Source organism: Gekko japonicus, unplaced genomic scaffold, assembly GCF_001447785.1.
Source record: "Gekko japonicus isolate JY-2015 unplaced genomic scaffold, Gekko_japonicus_V1.1 scaffold270, whole genome shotgun sequence".
NCBI classification, from domain to species: domain Eukaryota; kingdom Metazoa; phylum Chordata; class Lepidosauria; order Squamata; family Gekkonidae; genus Gekko; species Gekko japonicus.
In genome coordinates this window covers 231,894-251,309 of record NW_015170282.1, presented here as the reverse complement: position 1 = coordinate 251,309, position 19,416 = coordinate 231,894, and the positions used below count along the sequence as shown (strand labels likewise).

The window sequence follows — 19,416 nt, the reverse complement described above, 5'->3', positions numbered from 1 at the left end:
ATAACAGAAAATAAGTAATATATATAGTGAATGTAGACGGTGGTCTCCGGAATGGTGGGCCGTTTCGACAATGATCTTCTTCTGAACAAGGATGTGTACATAAACTGTCTTTCAACAATTCATTTCTCTTGGTGACGTATTGAAAATATACTGTTGATTCACTTCATCATAAAGCTATGCTTACAGCCGTGTTCACCAAGAGAAATGAATTGCTGAAAGACAGTTTATGTACACATCCTTGTTCAGAAGAAGATCGTTGTCGAAACGGCACACCATTCTGGAGACCACCGTCTACATTCACTATATATATTACTTATTTTCTGTTATTGTATATTATGATTTATGAATATAGTACCAAGCGCTAAATTGTCACAATTCTTTTTTCTTTTTTCATTGGTCTTATTACTGTGCCCATTCTTGTAGCTATGCTCTCTAAGGTGCAACCGTACTCGAGTCTTGCTATTCCACTGCTGACATGGCTACCCTTTGAAACTATCTTCTTACCAAGGGAGCTTTGACTCTAAGGTGCTACTGAAATCCAGCTCTTATACCGCAGACCAGCCCGGCTTCCCGCCTAAAACTTGTTTGGTTTTAAATTTGCATATGAACGTAACTCTCTCCTCAGCCTTTTGGTTAATGTTGAGTCAGGAGCAAGTCCTTCTTAATACACGCAATTCAACTGGAAGACTTATTTGTCAGAGGCGCTTATGAAATCTTTCACCGTATTACTAATCTTGCCTTCATCTAAGATGGTGGAAAGGACATAATTAGTGATGCATCTGATGAAAGAGTTTTTAAGTAAATCTCCTGACTCATAATGAAGGGAAAGGGCTGGAATCTGAAAGGCAATTTTCCCATGCCAGGAACATCATTAACCCAATATGTGAACCGTGAGGCAAATGGTTTGGTTAAATAAATGACTTGTGCTAATCAATTTATTTCTCTTTAATGGGGATGTTTTCATTGGCTTGGCAGTCGGGTGGATATGATGGCGTATAACATGCTTGGCTGTGAACATCTCCATCGTATTCATAAAAAGCATCACAAAAAAACATAAACATGGAAACCAAATTATTAAAAGCCTTGTGTAGTGCTGAAGTCTTCCTTAACACTTCTCCACAGAACCGGGCTCTTCCACCTTCTAACCTTTTCGAAGCTGTACTAGAAAGCAGGAACATCTGCTGAGAGGCAGTGGGTTAAAAACAGGTTGCTTACCTGTAACTGATGATCTTCGAGTGGTCATCTGTGCATTCACACCCACGGGGATCTAGAGCGCACGCGCTGGATCGATCTGTGCTGTGGCAAGCTCTTTTAACGGATTTTCGCGCCCAGTCCCTTGGGCATGTGCAGGAACCCCACTGCACATGCCCAGAGGGGTGGGCGCTGACATCATGGCAGTTTCTTTCTTACCTCCGCGTTGAGTAGACCTTTTTCGTCTGTCAGATCGGTTCGCTTTTGGCTTTCGCCTCACAGCTCTTAGGAATGTTTTCCTTATTCTAAATTTCCTCTCCTTTCTCTTTTTATTTGTTTGTTCTTCAAAAACACCATTTATTTTCTGCTGAGGGGGAGTCTACCGAGGGGTCATTTCGTAGAAAAAGAGCTAGGGGAACTCATTAGTATAACTCATTAGCATATGCCACACCCCCTGACATCAGGGGCCCGGCGGTGGACCTGCAAGGCCAGCAGGAGTGCGAGGAAGCCCCGCCAAGGCCCTCCCTGGCCCCAGGCAGGCAGGGGTGGGGAGAGGCGGGGAGGAAGCAACTTACCCTCCCTCTTCTCCTGCCTCCTCCTGGCTGAATGAGGGCTGGAAGCGGGGCGGCCGGAAGCTTCGTCATGTGCGTTCCCCCGCGTTCCCCCCCGAAATGACCTCTGCCTCTGGCCTTCGGGCTATCCCCCCCTCAAATGTTCCCTCTTCTTCACTTTCTTTTATGGAGAAGTGGGCTTTTTTCAATAAGTGCAAGGGTTTCGGCAGCAAACTTGCTCCTCCCGGCAGTCATACCCTGTGCATTTTTTGTCTCGGAGAGTCTCACCGGCCAGAGTCCTGTCGTCACTGTGCTTGTTTTTCTAATCAAACACGGAAAAAACGAGCTGCGCGCCTTAAAGTAGCGCTGCTAGAATCGGCCCTTACTCCTACCTCAGCGATGGAGGAGAGACCATCAACGTTGACAGCTCCGGCATCGAGACCTGCCTCCGATGCCGACCGCCCGACACCGAAGCTCCCGGCATCGACGGCGCAATCTTCCCCCTTTCACATCTCAGCTGCACCCGGTACAGCTCCTGCTGGCTAACTCAGGGCAGTGCTCTGGTAGGCCGCTGCGTATCTGGAGTCCATTTCTGTGCTCAGCTTGTCACAAAATGCCTCCAAGGCCACCACTGAGTTGGGAGCTAAAGTTGTTCCCTGCCCCAGAGACCCTGGTTGTTGATGACCGATCAAGCCTGCCCCTATATTCAGAGTCCTGCCCCTTAAAGTAAATGTCAAAGGGGTTTCAGAATCCTAGAAAGCAATATGGAAAATTAAGAAGAAGAAGAAGAAGAGATTGGATTTATACCCCTCCCTTCACTTGGAGTCTCAGAGCGGCTTACAAACTCCCTTCCCTTCCCCTCCCCACAACAGACACCCTGTGAGATAGATGGGGCTGAGAGAACTCTGACACAAACTGCTCTTTTTCAAGGACAGCTGTGGCAGAGCTTGTGACTTGCTCATTAAATTTGGGACTTTATATACATGCACAACACAGGTCCTGTCTAAGCCTTGACTTCTTCTAAATCATTGCAATTTGGCTCGGTGGCAGAGCCCATGCTTTCTATGCAAAAGGCCGCGGAGTCAGCCCTGGCTTCTCCTGTTAAAATAATTTCAGCTACCTGATATTGGGGGAAAACGTTTGCTGCTTGAAACCTTGTAGAGCTTCTGCCAGTTGTAGGGGGCAGACCACTGGATGACTTAGTATAAGGTGGCTTCTTACACTCATATTTCATCTCCTCCAGTTAATTATGGTTTGATTGTTAATGTTTAGTCATCGCTCCTTTAAGAACACAAGAAGAGCCCTGCTGAATCAGACCAGTAGGTCATCTACTCCAGCATCGTGTCTCATGCAGTGGCCAACCAGTTCCTCTGGACAGGTAACAACAGGGCATAGAGGCCAAGCCCTTCCCCCGATGTTGCCTCCTGGCTCTGGGATTCAGAGGATGAGTGCCTCTGAATGTGGAGGTTCCCCTCAGTCATCATGGCTAGGAGCCATTAATAAACTTATTCTTCATGACTCTATCTAATCCTCTGTTAAAGCTGTTTATTCCTGTGGCCACCACTACATCCTCCAGCAGGGGATTTCACATCTGAATCGCTATCTGTATAAAGTAGTATTTTTGAATTGCACAACAACCCAGAAGAGCTTTTTTTGCAGCTCTTTGATCTTATATAGAACAAAAGGGAACGAATTCTTTCCTCTGTCCCATTACCATGCCCCGTATCAACAGGCCAAGAATCCACAGAGGCTATTTTCGAGTGCTTTCCAAACCTGGAACGGCAGCCTTGGCTTCTTTTCCTTTTTGCTCCTAGGGCTGCTGCAGTCAGACTGTTCCACCGCTCAGCACGTAATGCTTCTTAAGGACTTGCAAATATTTTACCAATGCTTAAGGATTAAGAAGAGGCTTTGGACAGGCCAGGAGCCACGCCACTCTACTGGTTCAGTGACAGAATTACCTTTCCATAAGAATTCTTGGAAGTTTTCCCTGGACCTTTCACCTAATTCTGTCTGTGCGGCAGAACGAAACTGGGGTTAGTGGCTCAGACTATGAAAATCTGAAATACTTTAATCTGAATAAACAAAATGTGTTTTAACCCATGAGGTTGGCCCATTTTCCCCACAGCCCTGTGAGGTAGATTAGGCTGAAGGCTAAGTGATTGGTTACATGCCAATAAAGGTAACTGGACTGGGCTGGATAAGTGATTGGTCCAAGGACTCCAAGAAAGCTTCATGGCTTAGTAGGAATTCAAACCTGTGTCTTCCTTGTCTGATCCCAAACTCAACCCAGTAAATTGCTCTAGCTCCAACTAAAATATTTAAATATTTGTCCTAACTAAAATCACCATATGCCTGCTTAAACCCTCTCCTTTGAATGACAGCTCACCGGGAAGGTCTTACAGTGTAGTAGTTAAGAGCGGCAGACTTTAATCTGGAGAAAAGGGTTTGATTCCCCACTCCTCCGCATGAAGCCAGCTGGGTGACCTTGGGTCAGTCACAATTCTCAGAACTCACTCAGCCCCACCTACCTCACAGGGTTATCTGTTGGGAGAGAAAGGGAAGGTGATTGTAATCTGCTCCAAGACTCCTTTGGGTGGTGAAGAGCAGGGTATAAAACCTCCCCCTCCTGCTCCCCCCTCCCCTCCCTCTCCTCCTCCTCCTCCTCTTCCTCCTCCTCTTGTTTTTCTATCAGAGGAAGCTCAAGCTTAGTCTTTGGAGAGCAGCCAGAAGATCCAAGGGTGGATTCCATTAAGTGTTTTCCTTGGACAGAAGGATTTCTGCCTGCAGAGCATGACTTCCCAACTTGCAGGCCCTTAATTCTCCAGGAACACCACTTTTACTCTGGGGGATCCCCCCCCCCAGTGTTGTAGGAGAACCACCAAGAACAACCATGTGCTCTCATAATATTGACTAGCTATGTTAGAAGGTATAATCAAGACATTCTACTCACATTACTGCAAAAAGATTGTTAGGAAGCCAGGATGAAAGATTATTCATTCATTTATTTATTCATTTATTTATTCATTCATTCATGTATTTGATTTATACCCCATCCTCGCTGAAGAGGCAGGCTCAGGGTGGCTAACAGGGCCATTGGCACCATAAACAATAAAACAATAAAAGCAACTTAAGCAAATTAAAAAGATGTAGGTCCCAAGGTGTTTGTTTTTTTTTTAAAGCAGGGGCTGCGGTGGCTCAAGTGGTTAAGACGCTGAACTGCAGGCTGTGGAAGGTCAGTAGTTCAGCAGTTCAAGACCCGGGTGCCGCAAGACAGGGTGAGCTCCCGTCTCTAGTTCCAGCTCCTGCCAACCTAGCAGTTCGAAAGCAAGAAATTGCAAGTAGATAAATAGGTACCACTTTGGTGGGAAGGTAACAGCGTTCCGTGCGCCTTGGTGTTTAGTCATGCCGGCCACATGACCACGGAAACGTCTTCGGACAGCGCTGGCTCTTCGGCTTGGAAACGGAGATGAGCACCGCAACCCTAGAGTCGGATTCGACTGGCTTTCGAGCAAGGGGAACCTTTACCTTTACCTTTATTCCAGATATGCAGCAGTTCCGTTAACTGTTGATTCATGAAAAACTTACTGTTGTCACTAGCGACAGATTCCTTCCATACCTGGCCACCAAAGAAGTTTCCTAGTGAGGGTGAGACTGCTTTCTAAACCCCACCCATTTAAAGTGTGCCAACGGCCACAGGTACCACTTCTGCAACTTATTAGCCTCCAGGTTGGCGCTTGTAGGGGAGTGAGGGGGCATTTCCCCCCCCCTCTATGTGTGCATATGTGTGTAAGCGCTGTCAGGTCGCAGTCAACGTGCGGTGACCCCTCATGGGGTTTTCAAGGCAAGGGACGAACAGAGGTGGTTTGCCATTCCCCGCTTCAGCATAGCAGCCCTGGGCTTCCTCCATAGTTTCCCATCCAAATACCAACCAGAGCTGCCCTGCTTAGTTTCTGAGATCTAACAAGATCAGGCTAGCCTCAGCCATCCCGTTCAGGGCAGAGCCTCTCCTCGGGGACTGGATTTGACTCCGGAGTTTCTAGTTAAGGACACAAGAAGAGCCCTGCTGGATCAGACCAGTGGCCCATCTAGTCCAGCATCCTGTCCTGGCCCGTAGCTAACATGGGGCCCACGGGGTCTGGCCCCCTTGTGTTTCTTCTGGGCCCCCTCCCTCCTGGGCTGCCCCCAAAGTGCTCCAACTTACCACCTGCACTGTACTTTCATTTAATTAGCTGGTGCCCCCCCCCCGAGGCCCCCTCCCAAAGAATTCCCTAGCTACGGGGCTGATCCTGTCTCACACAGTGGCCAACCCGTTCCTCGGGGGGGGGGGACAAACAATGCAAAGAGGCCGAGACCTTCCCCAATGTTGCTTCTCTGGCTCTGGGATTCAGAGGCTTAGTGCCTCCGAATGTAAAGGATAAGTATGTAAGAAAAGAAGAAGAGATTGAATTTGTACCCCACCCTTCACTTGGAGTCTCAGAGCGGCTTACCAACTCTGTCCCCCCCCCCCAACAGACACCCTGTGAGCAATGTTCCCTCTAAGCTGTGGAGTCTTGTGAGCAAAAATTCTACTTTGTGAGCTACTGGCATTAAAGTTGTGAGCAGGTGATTAGGCTGCTGCATAAATTAGTTTGCTCTGGAGCCATCCTTCCTGAGCTGAGACAAAAATGTGTGAGCTGGAGGCTAAAAAACTGTGAGCTAGCTCACACTAACTCACCTTAGAGGGAACACTGCCTGTGAGGTAGGTGGGGCTGAGAGAGTTCTCCCGAGAACTGCCCTTGAGAGAACAGCTCTGAGAGAACTTGTCACTGACCCAAGGTCACATCAGCAGCTGCAAGTGGAGGAGTGGGGAATCAAACCCAGTTCTCCCAGATTAGAGTCCGCGCTCTTAACCTCTACACCAAACTGGTTCTCGAGCCCTGCTGAATCAGAGCAGTGGTCCATCCAGTCCAGCATCCTGTCTCACGTAGTGGCCAAGCATTTCCTCTGGAGGGCCAACAACAGGCCATAGAGGCCGAGGCCATCTCCTGAGGTTCTGTGATTCAGAGGATTAGTGCCTCTGAATGTGGAGGTTCCCCTCAGTCACCCTGGCATAGTGGCTGACTCCAGCTTTGCATCTTGAAATTAAACAGAATAACCAACCTTTTTTGTATTTTTTAGCCCACCCGTTGGCTCTTTATCCTTCATTCTGGTAGTCACTTTTGAAAGAGAATGGAGTGTAAGGCTCTGCGTCCCCTGTAAACTGCATTTCATGGGATAGGAGGTGTTGTGTTGTGAAATCTGAAACTGCCTGTGCCTTTTCCCCTTTGGTCATGGGCACACCCACTGGGTGAAACCGGCCTGCTGAAAGCCTCTCCTAGTGTACACCCCTTTTAATTTAGGCGACTGATTCATCAGGCAGTATTGCTTGCTCAGCGGCTTAAGAGCCTTTGTAATCCTGTTCCTCCGCTCCCGGCAGCCATTTCCAAGCCTTTCGTTCGCCTCTCCGCTCAGAGGGATTTCATACAGAAGACAATTGTGATGATCTTGAAAATTACAGCAGTCGCTTAAGTTTATGGCATATATCTAGCTTTGGGGCTGCCCCACCAAGAGCAAAAGAAGAGCTGGTGTGAGTGACAGAAGGGCACGTTAGGAGCAGGATGATCCAATTTCAAATCCCACCCCCACCCCCTTCATTTTTCCACAAAGCTAACTGTGTGGCTTTGGACCAGTCACTCTTTCAGGCTGGTGTACCCACCTCCCAGGGTTGTTGTGCAAGGGTAATGCAAAGAAAGAGGAGAGCACGTATGCCACCCTGAGATCCTTAGAGGAAAGAAAGAAGAAGAAGAAGAAGAAGAAGAAGAAGAAGAAGAAGAAGAAGAAGAAGAAGAAGAAGAAGAAGAAGAAGAAGAAGAGGAGGAGGAGGAGGAGGAGGAGGAGGAGGAGGAGGAGATTGGATTTATACTCTCCCCTTCACTTGGAGTCTCAGAGCGGCTTACAAGTTCCTTTCCCTTCCCCTCCCCACAACAGACACCCTGTGAGGTGGGTGGGGCTGAGAGAACTCTGACACAAACTGCTCTTTTTCAAGGACATCTGTGACAGAGCTTGTGACTAACCCAAGGTCACATCAGCAGGTGCGAGTGGAGGAGTGGGGAATCAAACCCAGTTCTCCCAGATTAGAGTCCGCACACTTAACCACTACACCAAACTGGCTCTCTGATAGGATCACTACACAGCCAGTGGAGCCGGCTGCTCATTAACACAGGAAGCCCCGCTCAGTAGCAGTCTGGAGCCACACAGGGTCTTGCACTGCCCATGGCCCATGTTAAGATTACAGCCGTTATATTCTGCTCAAGATGTGAACTGCTCCGCTCAGTAGGGGAAAGAAATTGGAGGGAACGTGGGGCACAATGAACAAAAATTCTTTCTTGAAAGGCTTTTGGATGCGTTTGTAGAGATACAGCCTGTTGTGGTGGTCGTGTGTCAACAAGTACTGGGGAGATGAGAGCTGGATTCATTTAGCCCTGAAAGTCATAGGTGACCACGGACCAAGTATTCTCTAAGCCTGCCCTGCCCCACAGGGTTATTCTGAGAAGAATAAGATAAAGGAAGACCGAGTTCCTTTCCGCACTAGACCTTAAATCCTGGTTCAACCCTGTCCTCGAACTTACATTCTACACTACACGTGAGTTCACCCCTCTAATTATCTCGGGGTATTTTTACATTACATTTTTACAAGAAGCTGCGGTGGCTCAAGTGGTTAAGACGCTGAACTGCAGGCTGTGGAAGGTCAGTAGTTCAGCGAGACCCGGGTGCCGCAAGACGGAGTGAGCTCCCGTCTCTAGTTCCAGCTCCTGCCAACCTAGCAGTTCGAAAGCAAGAAATTGCAAGTAGATAAAACAGGTACCGCTTCGGTGGGAAGGTAACAGCGTTCCGTGTGCCTTGGTGTTTAGTCATGCCGGCCACATGACCACGGAAACGTCTTCGGACAGCGCTGGCTCTTCGGCTTTGAAACGGAGATGAGCACCGCAACCCTAGAGTCGGATTCAACTGGCTTTCGAGCAAGGGAACCTTTACCTTTACCTATTTTTACATTCTACGCTACACTCGAGTTCACCCCTGTAATTATCTCGGGTTATTTTTGTTTCCACATTACATTGAGGTCACCCCGGTTTCGCCCCACACTTGTCCCGGGATAAACGGGTGCTGTTATAACCAGGGATAAATGCAAGGTACTTTGTCGCGAGTTGAACTCTGATAAAAGCAGGGATGAGATCCAAGTGCGGAAAGAACCCGAGTGATGTACTTATTCATTTGTTTTACTACACTTATATCCCACCGTACTTTGCAGTGGGGACCAGAACAGCTTTCTTCAGAGCATAAGCCTTTAGGGGGGGAATGGTTTACTAGGGCAAGGGCAGATTAATAATAAAAACATCTGGAGCTAGTTCTCCTGAGCATCCTGTTTTGTTTATGGCATTTGGGAGGCATACCCTACAGAGCGGTGCGCCTGGGTGCGTGCGTGCAAAGACACGCACGCCATTAGGTGGAGGTGGTCAGTAAGAACACCCCGGCTCCCCGGTAACTCTTCCACAACCCCACTCTACGTAACAAGTATAAATTTGTCGAAACCGGTTTGACTGTCAACGCCTTTCTCAGCAGAACTATAGCTGTGACTGGAGATGTGTCATCACCACACGGAGCGAGTTGGGTAACGACGGTGGACCAGACTGAGCACCTGAAACCACACCATGCCCTTAGAATAGCAAAATAAAAATCTCATTCAGAGTATTGCTGTCGAGTTACTTTCTCCAGCCAGAGTCTGTTTCTGAGTGAACAAGAGATTCCAAAGTTTCGTTGTTGTTGTTTTTAAAACCTCTGTAGCCCTCCCTTCTCCCTCACCAAAAAACCCCAAAACCCTGACATTTTCCATGGAGGGGCACAAGCTTTTCTTTCAGGCAGGCCTTCCTTTCCCCCTCCATGGAGCTCAGAGCAGCGCCTGCGGTTCTCCTTCCTTCATTGTGTTGATACAACAACCCCGTGAGGCCTGTCAGGCTGAGGGAGCGTGACTGAGAAGGTTCAGTCTGGTCAAAAGAGAACCTTTCAGGGGAATCCCCTCCAGCAGCCCACACTAGGGCAGGTGAAAAATGAAAGGATCTTCTTCGTGGTCTCTGTGCATCACACCCTTGGGAATATACTGCGCCTGCGCTGACCTTCTCGGTACCGGTAGCTAGCAAAAGGGATTTTCGCGCCTCTCCCAGGTCACGCGCCGGCTCCACTGCGCATGACCAAGGAGGGGCACGCAGATCCCGCCAGTTCTTTTCTGACCGCCGCGCTGGTAGGACGCCTTCTGCTTCGGTCTGTTAAGTACCTAACTTTCTGCTAAACTCGCGTTTAGTTAGTTTCCTTTTCTTTATTTTGTTTTTTGTAGTTAGCATTTTTCTTCGGTGTGTTTGTTCCTTGTCTTTAACGTTTCCCCCTCCGCTGGCCTATGGCCCCGCGGTGGGGTTGTTTCAAACGGTGTAAGACTTGTGGCCTTAAAATATCTCCCACCGACGGGCATTCGCTTTGCCTCGTCTGTTTAGGGGAGTCGCACTGTGTTTCTAAGTGCGGACATTGCCAGAAATTCTCGAACCAGACGAGAAAAAACAGGGCAGCTCGTCTGCACTTGGCTTTGATGGAGAAGGCGCTATCTCCACAGTCGTCTTCGCCGTTGGACACGTCCGGGCACGCCTCGATGTCCACCCTGGCTGCGGACACTTGTCCTCCCGTTTCGGGACCATCGACGTCGACGGTCGCAATCGATGCTTCGGCACCGAAACGATCGACGCCGATAAAAGACCACCCCGTACCTTCCAAGATCCGGAAGCAGGGCAAAGACTCACAGCAGTCGAAGAAACCTAAAACGGACAAGTCGAAAGTCCATAAGGTTTCAGCTAGTCAAGGTCGAGATCTCACGCAAGAACCTCATCACCTGATTGGTTCAGATCTCGACATCGACCTTACTCAGCAGACAAATCAGTCGCAATCTGATATGTCGAGTCGTCAATCCTCTCATGCTTCCCCGGAACGTGGAGTCGATGATCGACACCGACCGGCATCCCCTACTTTAACCTGGGATGAGAGACAGTGGCATTACTTGTATGGAAGCCGATACCCATACCCATGGGCTTTTCCTCCACCACCTCCACCTGACTGGGATCGTCAATCGGTGTCATCCCGCATCTCGCAGTTTCGGGATCGATCCTCGGTATCGAAGCAGTCCATGCCGATACATCCACCAGACCCGGCTGCACCCCCGGTCAACATGCCGACAACGCATCAACCGGAATTACCCGGATCATCCCCGGAACCATCCAATGTATCCTCCGATTCAGACGACTCCTCTGAACATATAGAGGACGTGAACATACAATCCACCCCACAGGATGTGGAAGCGGATCTGCCTATTTCTCCATCAGAGGATGTTAAGTCATATGGAGACTTTGTTCAACGTATGGCGTTGGACCTGTCTATGACTCCTACTCTCGTTGCCAGTTTCGTGGATGACAATGTTTTTGACATTATGCATTCCAACACTTCGCCTTCTGTGGCTCTTCCAATGACAAAAGTCCTCTTACAAACTACTAAGGACTTTTGGACCCATCCGGCCTCCATTACTGTATCCAATAAACGTCTGGATCACATGTACAAGATCCAAGAATCTGGGGCTGAGTTTCTATACACGCATCCTAAACCCAATTCTTTGGTCGTATCGTCGTCCACGAAAGGAAAATCGAGTCACTCAACGCCATCAGATAAGGAAGGAAAGAAGTTGGACTCGGTGGGCAGAAAATTTTACACTGTCGGTGCAATGGGCATTAAAACGGCAAATTATGCAGCCTGCATGGGCCGCTATCAGTTCAATTTGTGGAAACGCTTAAACGACTTCCTTCCACATGTACCAAAGGAATGTCAGCCTCAGATTAAGAGGCTTCAAAATGAAGGGATGGTACTGGCTAGACATCAAATTAGTGCTGCCAAGCATTCCTTGGAATCTGCTAGCAAGACTCTAGCAACTTCCGTAGCCCTACGCAGACATGCCTGGCTCCGTTCCTCCTCATTGCCATATGATACCAGATCGTCGGTGGAGGACCTTCCTTTTGAAGGCTCTGGACTGTTTAGTTCCACCACTGATACGGTATTACAGGAAATGGATAAGAGTATCAAGACGTCTAAAAGTCTGGGAATCTCTCCCCCAACTAAATACCCTAAGACCAAGCAATGGCCTAGACAATCTTGGTCTTCTAGACAACCGTACAACAAATCGCCTACGGATCAATGGCAAAGACCTCCCTCTTCTCAGTCAAGGTCTTTTCCCCCTAAGAATAAAGGACAATCATCGGGTGCCTATAAGTCGAAGTTTCCCAAGAATCCCAAACAGGGGCTTTGACTTCAGCCTTACTGCTCATACTCGCCTCGCTCCCTTTCTTCACGCATGGCTGGACATTTCTACAGACAAATGGGTTCACTCTATAATAAGAGATGGCTATCTCATAGAGTTTTCTCAAATCCCCACAATTTCCCATTTCGTCGGAACTCCAACGTCACCTGTCCTGATGCAAGAAGTACGATCTCTGTCACTGAAAAACGCTATAGAGATAGTCCCGGCGGCAGATCGTTGCCACGGGATTTATTCCAGATATTTCACGGTCCCCAAGAAGGACGGAGGACTTCGTCCAATTATGGATCTAAGATTTCTCAATCGATTCATTGTTTACAAAAAGTTTCGTATGACCACTTTGCAAAGTATTTTACCACTCCTGCCTCCAGGGACATGGATGGTCACTTTAGATCTCAAAGACGCTTATTTTCACGTCTCCATCCATCCTCGTCACAGAAAATTCCTCAGATTCACGGTCGGAGAGGACCATTATCAATTCAAAGCCCTCCCCTTCGGGCTCTCTACCGCCCCCAGGGTTTTCACGAAGGTAATGGTGGTTGTCGTCGCCCACCTTCGTCTTCAGGGCATTCAGATTTTTCCGTACATAGACGACTGGTTAATGGTGGCAGATTCAAAGGACTGTCTCCTTCAGCACATCACCATTACACTGTCGACCCTATCCTCCCTTGGAATTCTAGTCAATTTGCAGAAATCCATGCTGCAACCTGCAACTCGCGTGCAGTTCATAGGAGCTGTCATAGATTCCCTGGCCACTCGGGCCTACCTTCCTCGCCAACGGGCAGATACCATTCGTCTGGAAATTCGACGTTTGTTCCGATCCAATGTGACATCAGCAGTCCACGTTCAGCGGATCCTGGGTCTCATGGCAGCCACCACCTCTGTGATCGAGTGTGCACGCCTTCGCATGCGTCCGTTGCAGCTTTGGTTTCTAAAGAAATTTCGCCCCTCCTTTCACCCCCCAAGTCTTCGACTAGTCGTGCCTCCTCAGGTCCTTACCTCCCTGCAGTGGTGGCTCGTGGACACCAATTTGCTGGCGGGTGCACCGTTCCAACCGATTGTTCCCGTGATGTCGATCACCACAGACGCCTCCCTGTGGGGTTGGGGTGCTCATACGGACGACACTTGTGTGGGTGCTCCATGGCAGCCCCTTTGGAAACGTCATCACATCAACTATCTGGAACTGCTGGCCGTAAAATTTGCCCTCAGATCCTTGCACAAACAGGTTGCAGGGAAAGCTGTGTTAATATTTACGGACAATACAACTGCAATGGCTTATATCAATCGCCAGGGCGGGACAGTGTCCAGATCCCTTTGCAGGCTAGCTATGGACATATGGGAAGAGTGCCTTCATCGGAATATCACTCTCCAAGCTGCCCATCTGCCAGGAACTTTGAACCAGCAAGCAGATTTCCTGAGCAGAGGAGGAGCATCGGACCACGATTGGGAGCTGAATTCAAAGTATCTCCTCCCTCTTTTTCAACGTCTGGGACATCCCCACATCGATGTTTTTGCAACTCGATTCAACAAGAAGTGTCCCATGTTTTGTTCCAGAGCGGGGTTGGACCCTCTGTCACTGGGGGACGGCCTGTTGATATCGTGGGCTCACAACTTTCTGTACCTATTTCCTCCGATTCCGCTGCTTCACAGGGTGTTGGTGAAAATACAACACGACAAGCCCCATTGTCTTCTAGTAGCCCCCTGGTGGCCTCGGCAAGTTTGGTTCCCGACACTGTTGAGGTTAGCCAAGGGATCCTTTGTACACCTGCCGCAGGAGTTGGATCTCCTCCAGGCTCAGGAGGGCCAGGTCCTTCACTACGATCCTCTGAGTCTCAAGCTGACTCTGTGGGAAATACGCTTTCAGTGATGGACGCTCGTATCAATGATGTCTTGTTGAACTGTCGTAAACTGTCTACTCGGACTTCCTACACAAGGAAGTGGAATCTATTCCTGCAGTATTTGAATTCCTCAAATCTACCTCCTCCGCCAGTGGATTTGAGGTCTATTTTTGCATTTATTTTGTCCAGAATGGACTTGGGTCTCAGTTTTTCGTCGGTTAAAGTGTATTTAGCTGCGGTGTCAGCTTTTCATCCATCTGTTGATGGGTTTTCAGTTTTCTCGCATCCTCAGACAAAACAGTTTTGTAAAGGCCTTATTCGCCTGTACCCTCCCCGTCGTCCTCCAACCCCGGCCTGGGATTTGGCTTTAGTTTTGCGTTTTTTGATGGGAAAACCTTTCGAGCCATTGGCCACTTGCTCTCTAAAATTGCTGTCACTCAAGACTGCGTTTTTGGTGGCCATTACCTCTGCTCGTCGGGTCAGCGAATTGTCTGCTCTGAGGTGTGATCCACCATACTTAAGTTTTTCCCCACATGGGGTTTCATTGTCTTTGGACATCTCCTTTTTACCGAAAGTTGTTTCGGAATTTCATTTACGTTCAGATGTAGTTCTGCCATCATTTTTCCCGTCTCCTGCTAATGAAGAGGAACGGAAATTGCATTCTCTGGATGTTAAGAGAGCGTTGTTGTTCTATTTGGGCAGGACTAAGTCTTTTCGCCAGTCTCCAGCTTTGTTTGTTGCTCACAGTATGCCCTCCCAAGGGAAGAAGATCTCTTCCCAGAGGCTGTCGAGATGGATTGTGGAGGTGATCAAGCTATGCTACGCTTTGGCTAAGAAACCTCTTCCAGGTCAGCTTCGCGCCCATTCTACGAGGGCGGTAGCAACTTCCACAGCTTTCCTGCGAGGTATGCCGTTGGAGGACATCTGCAACGCTGCGACTTGGGCTACTCCGCTCACCTTCGTGAAGCATTATGCCCTTGATGTCCGGTCTTCTCGTCGTGTGGCGTTGGGTCGGTCTATATTGCAGACGGCGCAGATGTAGGGCCTCGGCCCCTCCTCCAGGTAAGAGTTATTGCTTGCTATTCTCCCAAGGGTGTGATGCACAGAGACCACGAAGAAGATAGACAGGTTGCTTACCTGTAACTGGTGATCTTCGAGTGGTCATCTGTGCATTCACACCACCCGCCCTCCTTCCCCTCTGCTCTCGGCCCTTCATCTTGTTTCTTTGAAGGCTGTTGGGCGGCGGTCAGAAGGAACTGGCGGGATCTGCGTGCCCCTCCTTGGTCATGCGCAGTGGAGCCGGCGCGTGACCTGGGAGAGGCGCGAAAATCCCTTTTGCTAGCTACCGGTACCGAGAAGGTCAGCGCAGGCGCAGTATATTCCCAAGGGTGTGAATGCACAGATGACCACTCGAAGATCACCAGTTACAGGTAAGCAACCTGTCTTTTCCAGGTCAGGGTTGAGGGCTGGCCTGAGCAGCTAGGGGGACCTGCCTTTTGTTAAATTTTCAGTCTGCTTTGTCCTGTAAATAGCTCAGGAGGCCTCCCTTCCTCCATTTTGTCCTCTCAATGACCCGCCGTGAGTTATGTTCAGTTCAGGTAGTGTGACTGGGCCTAAGCTCAGTGAGGGTTTGAACCCAGTTCTCCTTGGTCCTAGTCTAAACTTCTAAACCACTAGACCTCACCACCTCTTTCTTGATTTGACATGCCTGTTTCTAAACACAGGGCTGGTTCTTTCACACGCTGCAGAAGGCGGGGGGCGTCCGAAGCAGGCAGAAAGATATTTGTGCCTGTTGTATGACTCTACAGTGTACATGAATTGTGATTGCCTACTGCCTTAGATTGTCTTGCATAAATTTGACATTGTTGTTAGAAAGCATTTTGAAGAAGTAAAAGGAAGCTTTGGCAACACAGAGGATTGTGTGCAGTTCTGGAAGCCTCACTTCAAAAAGGATGTGGACAGAACAGAGGGGGTGCAGAAGAGCGCGAAGAGGATGATCGGGGGCCTGGAGACCAAGCCCTGTGAGGAAAGGCTGAGGGACTTGAGAACATTCAGTCTGGAGGAGAGGAGGCTGAGATGGGACAGGATTGCTCTCTTGAAGTATCTGAAGGGCTGTCCCTTAGAGGAGGGCAGGGAGCTGTTCCTGTGGGCAGCAGAGGAGAGGACTTGCATTAATGGGTTTAAATTAAGGGCGGGGAGGTACCGGCTGGATCTTAGGGAAAGCTTTTTGACAGTAAGAGTTGTTCAGCAGTGGAACCAGCTGCCTAGGGAGGTGGTGAGCTCCCCCTCTCTGGCAGTCTTCAAGCAGCGTCTGGACAAACCCTTGTCAGGGATGCTCTAGGCTGACCCTGCACTGAGCAGGTGGTTGGACTAGATGGCCTGTATGGCCCCTTCCAACTCTGTGATTCTGTGAAGCCACAGCAGTGTTTTATATCTTTGCCTTAAAAAGCATTTCGCTCATCATTCTAGCAGGGCAAATGTTTAGTGAGACATTTCATCCCGTTCTGTTCTTATTTTTATTTTATTGGAAAAACTTTTTTAAAAGTTGAAGAAAACAGGGAAATCTATCGGGCATGTACAGAGCACTCTATCCTTTAAGTATTCTGGTCCAAGGTTTAGGGCTTTGAAGGGAATGGCCAGCTCTTTAAATTGGGCTAGGAAGCAAATCAGCAGTCCATTGACCTGGAGGTCACCAAAGCATGAATGATGGTAGCCAGCTCTCTATCTGATGAAGGGGGCTTTGACCCTCAAAAGCCCACCCCCCCCAAAAAAAAATACCGTTGGTCTCCGAGGTGCTACTGGACTCCCACCTAGCAGTTGTTTATCTGAACAGCTCCTAGAATTTCTTCCGTAAAAGCCATGACAATTAAACAGACACACATGTATTTTAAATTTGTAAACCAACTAAGAACATAAGAGATGCCAATGTTGGATCAGGCCAAAGGCCCATCCAGTCCAACACTCTGTATCCCACAGTGGCCAGAAATACCAGTGCCATCAGGAGGTCCACCAGTGGGGCCAGGACATTAGAAGCCAACTAGAGCGTCTCTCAAGGTAGTGTCTTATAAGTAAGATGACTTATATGTTGTTATGCAAGCACTGCACGGACAGTCAGTACTGTGAGCTGACTGCCAGTGGAGAACTTTGAATAATGGCTGCTACCGTCAAGAACATCAACGATTACTGACACTATTAAGGTTTTAGAATTGTTTTAATCGTAATTCATATTTTAATGTAACTTAATTGTTTTGTGTAAGCCGCCCTGAGCCAGCTACGGCTGGGAGGGTGGGGTAGAAATCCGAAATAAACAAATATTAAGATGGCTGCGACCGCGTGCGCCTGGCCATGCGGTCTACCGGACTCACAGACCTTCGGGTCTAGAACAATAGCCACCGTGGATCCTAGCGAGAGCCAATGGGAGCGCTAGGATCCTGAAGAGAACCTATCGTTAACGAGGCCATGTATATAGAATCTGTCACAGGAATTGGGGTGGGATGTTGGGTGTGAGTGCGTGCACAAATATAAGCTGGCCTCGCACCGGTTAAGTTATCTCTCTTTGTTCCGATGTAATCAATAAATGTGAGCTGATTTCACTATGCTACGCCTGGAACGCCACTACTTTTCATATGTTCTGTAATTCTTACTTACAGGATGCATTTTTTTTTCCTTTTCTTTTCCCCAGTCTTGCTTTTAACGGAGATATTGAGGGGCTGAGAGCTTGGCACTTGGGTGGCGTGAGCATGAATCAGCGTGGTTATGATGGGAAAACTCCGCTTTATGTGGTAATACATCACGTGGACCTCGGTTGTATGCATTTTTTTTGGCGGGGAGGGGACAAGATAGGCACAAAATGGGTGTTTTTCAGTCCAGAAGGAGCCCCCCCCCCCCGAAGCTGACTATGCTTGTAGCCACCACCACTTCCTGTGGCAGTGAATTCCACATGTTAATGACTCTTTGGATGAAGAAGTACTTTCTTTTATCTGTTCTAAGCCTACTGCTTATCCATTTCATCGAGTTCCCACGAGTTCTTGTATTGTGAGAAATGGTGATAAGTACTTCTTTCTCTGCCTTCTCTACCCCATGCCTGATTTTGTAAACCCCTTGCGAAAGGGGCCACCATAGAGAAGGCTCTTCTTACAGGTTCCAGTTTGGCTAGAACTGTGGACGGGAATTTGGGTCAGGGGTTGACTTGAAGTGTACAGTGGCAGGTGCACGTGCATCTACATACAAATTGTGTGGTGGGGCTTACCAGCACTGAAATTTTGTCTTGCAGGCCAAGACCAAGGGACACATAGAAGTTGCTGCATTTTTAAAGTCCATAACCTAATTTGGTAAGGCTAATTTTCATTTTATATATATATAAAACAAAACCAGGCATTTGCTGATACGTCTGTATTACTGCTGAATGTGCCTTGACCTGGATAGCCCAGGCTAGCCTGATCCCGTCAGATCTCGGAAGCTTAGCAGGGTCGGCCTTGGATAGTATTTGGAAAGGCAACCTCCAAGGAATATCAGGGGCGTGATGCAGAAGCAGGCAAGGGCAACACCTCTGATAAGTCTCTTCCCTTAAAAACAAGTATCGCTTGCCACCAATGCTCCCTCTAAGCCGTGGAGTCTTGTGAGCAGAAATTCTACTTTGTGAGCTACTGGCATTAAAGCTGTGAGCCAGCGGTTTGACCGCGGCATAAATTAGTTTCCCTTGGAGCCATCCTTCCTGAGCTAAGGCAAAAGTGTCTAAAAAACTGTGAGCTAGCTCACACTAACTTGGCTTAGAGGGAACACTGCTTGCCACCTAGTTGTGCAAAATGCTAAAAGAGCTAGAACTCTTTCCTCTCCCCCCCTTCCTTCCCTTCCTGCCTCCTTTCCACCTTTCCATGGGGCAGTGACATAATTGGAATTTGAAGTGTTAACGCCACCTGAGATTTTTAATCGATGTATTATTTAAATTGTTTTATTAACTATGAATGTTTTTATTGTTATGTTGTTCACTGCCCTGAGCTGTGTGTATTCAGGGGTAGGGCGGTCTATAAATTTAAATTATAAACAAATAAATAAACTTCTGGCTGCCAGACAATCTTAGGATCTCCTGGCTATTCTACACACAATGCTGAAAGTGGAATGGTTAATTTGGATGATGGCTAAATTGTTTTTTTAATCATTTGTATGCCACCTTTCCACCCAAATAGGGTCCCCCTAGATGACAAACATCAATACACTAAAAGAACATTTAAAATGTACGTATAATTATTTAACAATACTATAAGAACATATATCTGGGCTAAATGTTGCCCCAGAAGGTCAGACCAGAACCAACGGGTTGAAATTAAATCAAAAGGGGTTTTGGCTAAACATCAGGAAGAACTTCCTGACAGTTACAGCGGTTCCTCAGACACTTCCTCGGGAGGTGGTGGGCTCTCCT

General features: G+C 48.2%; 1 protein-coding gene across 1 annotated transcript in view; it reads left to right on the top strand.

Annotated features, from left to right (window-relative positions):
* The window catches only part of LOC107115978 (60 kDa lysophospholipase-like), a 121,537-nt gene that overhangs the window by 100,123 nt on the left and 1,998 nt on the right, over positions 1-19,416 (top strand). The window contains exons 15-16 of the mRNA XM_015417790.1: positions 17,680-17,779; positions 18,271-18,328. Of these exons, the coding sequence (XP_015273276.1) occupies positions 17,680-17,779; positions 18,271-18,324 (154 nt within the window). The 3' untranslated portion in view covers positions 18,325-18,328. The remainder of the gene's footprint in view (positions 1-17,679; positions 17,780-18,270; positions 18,329-19,416) is intronic.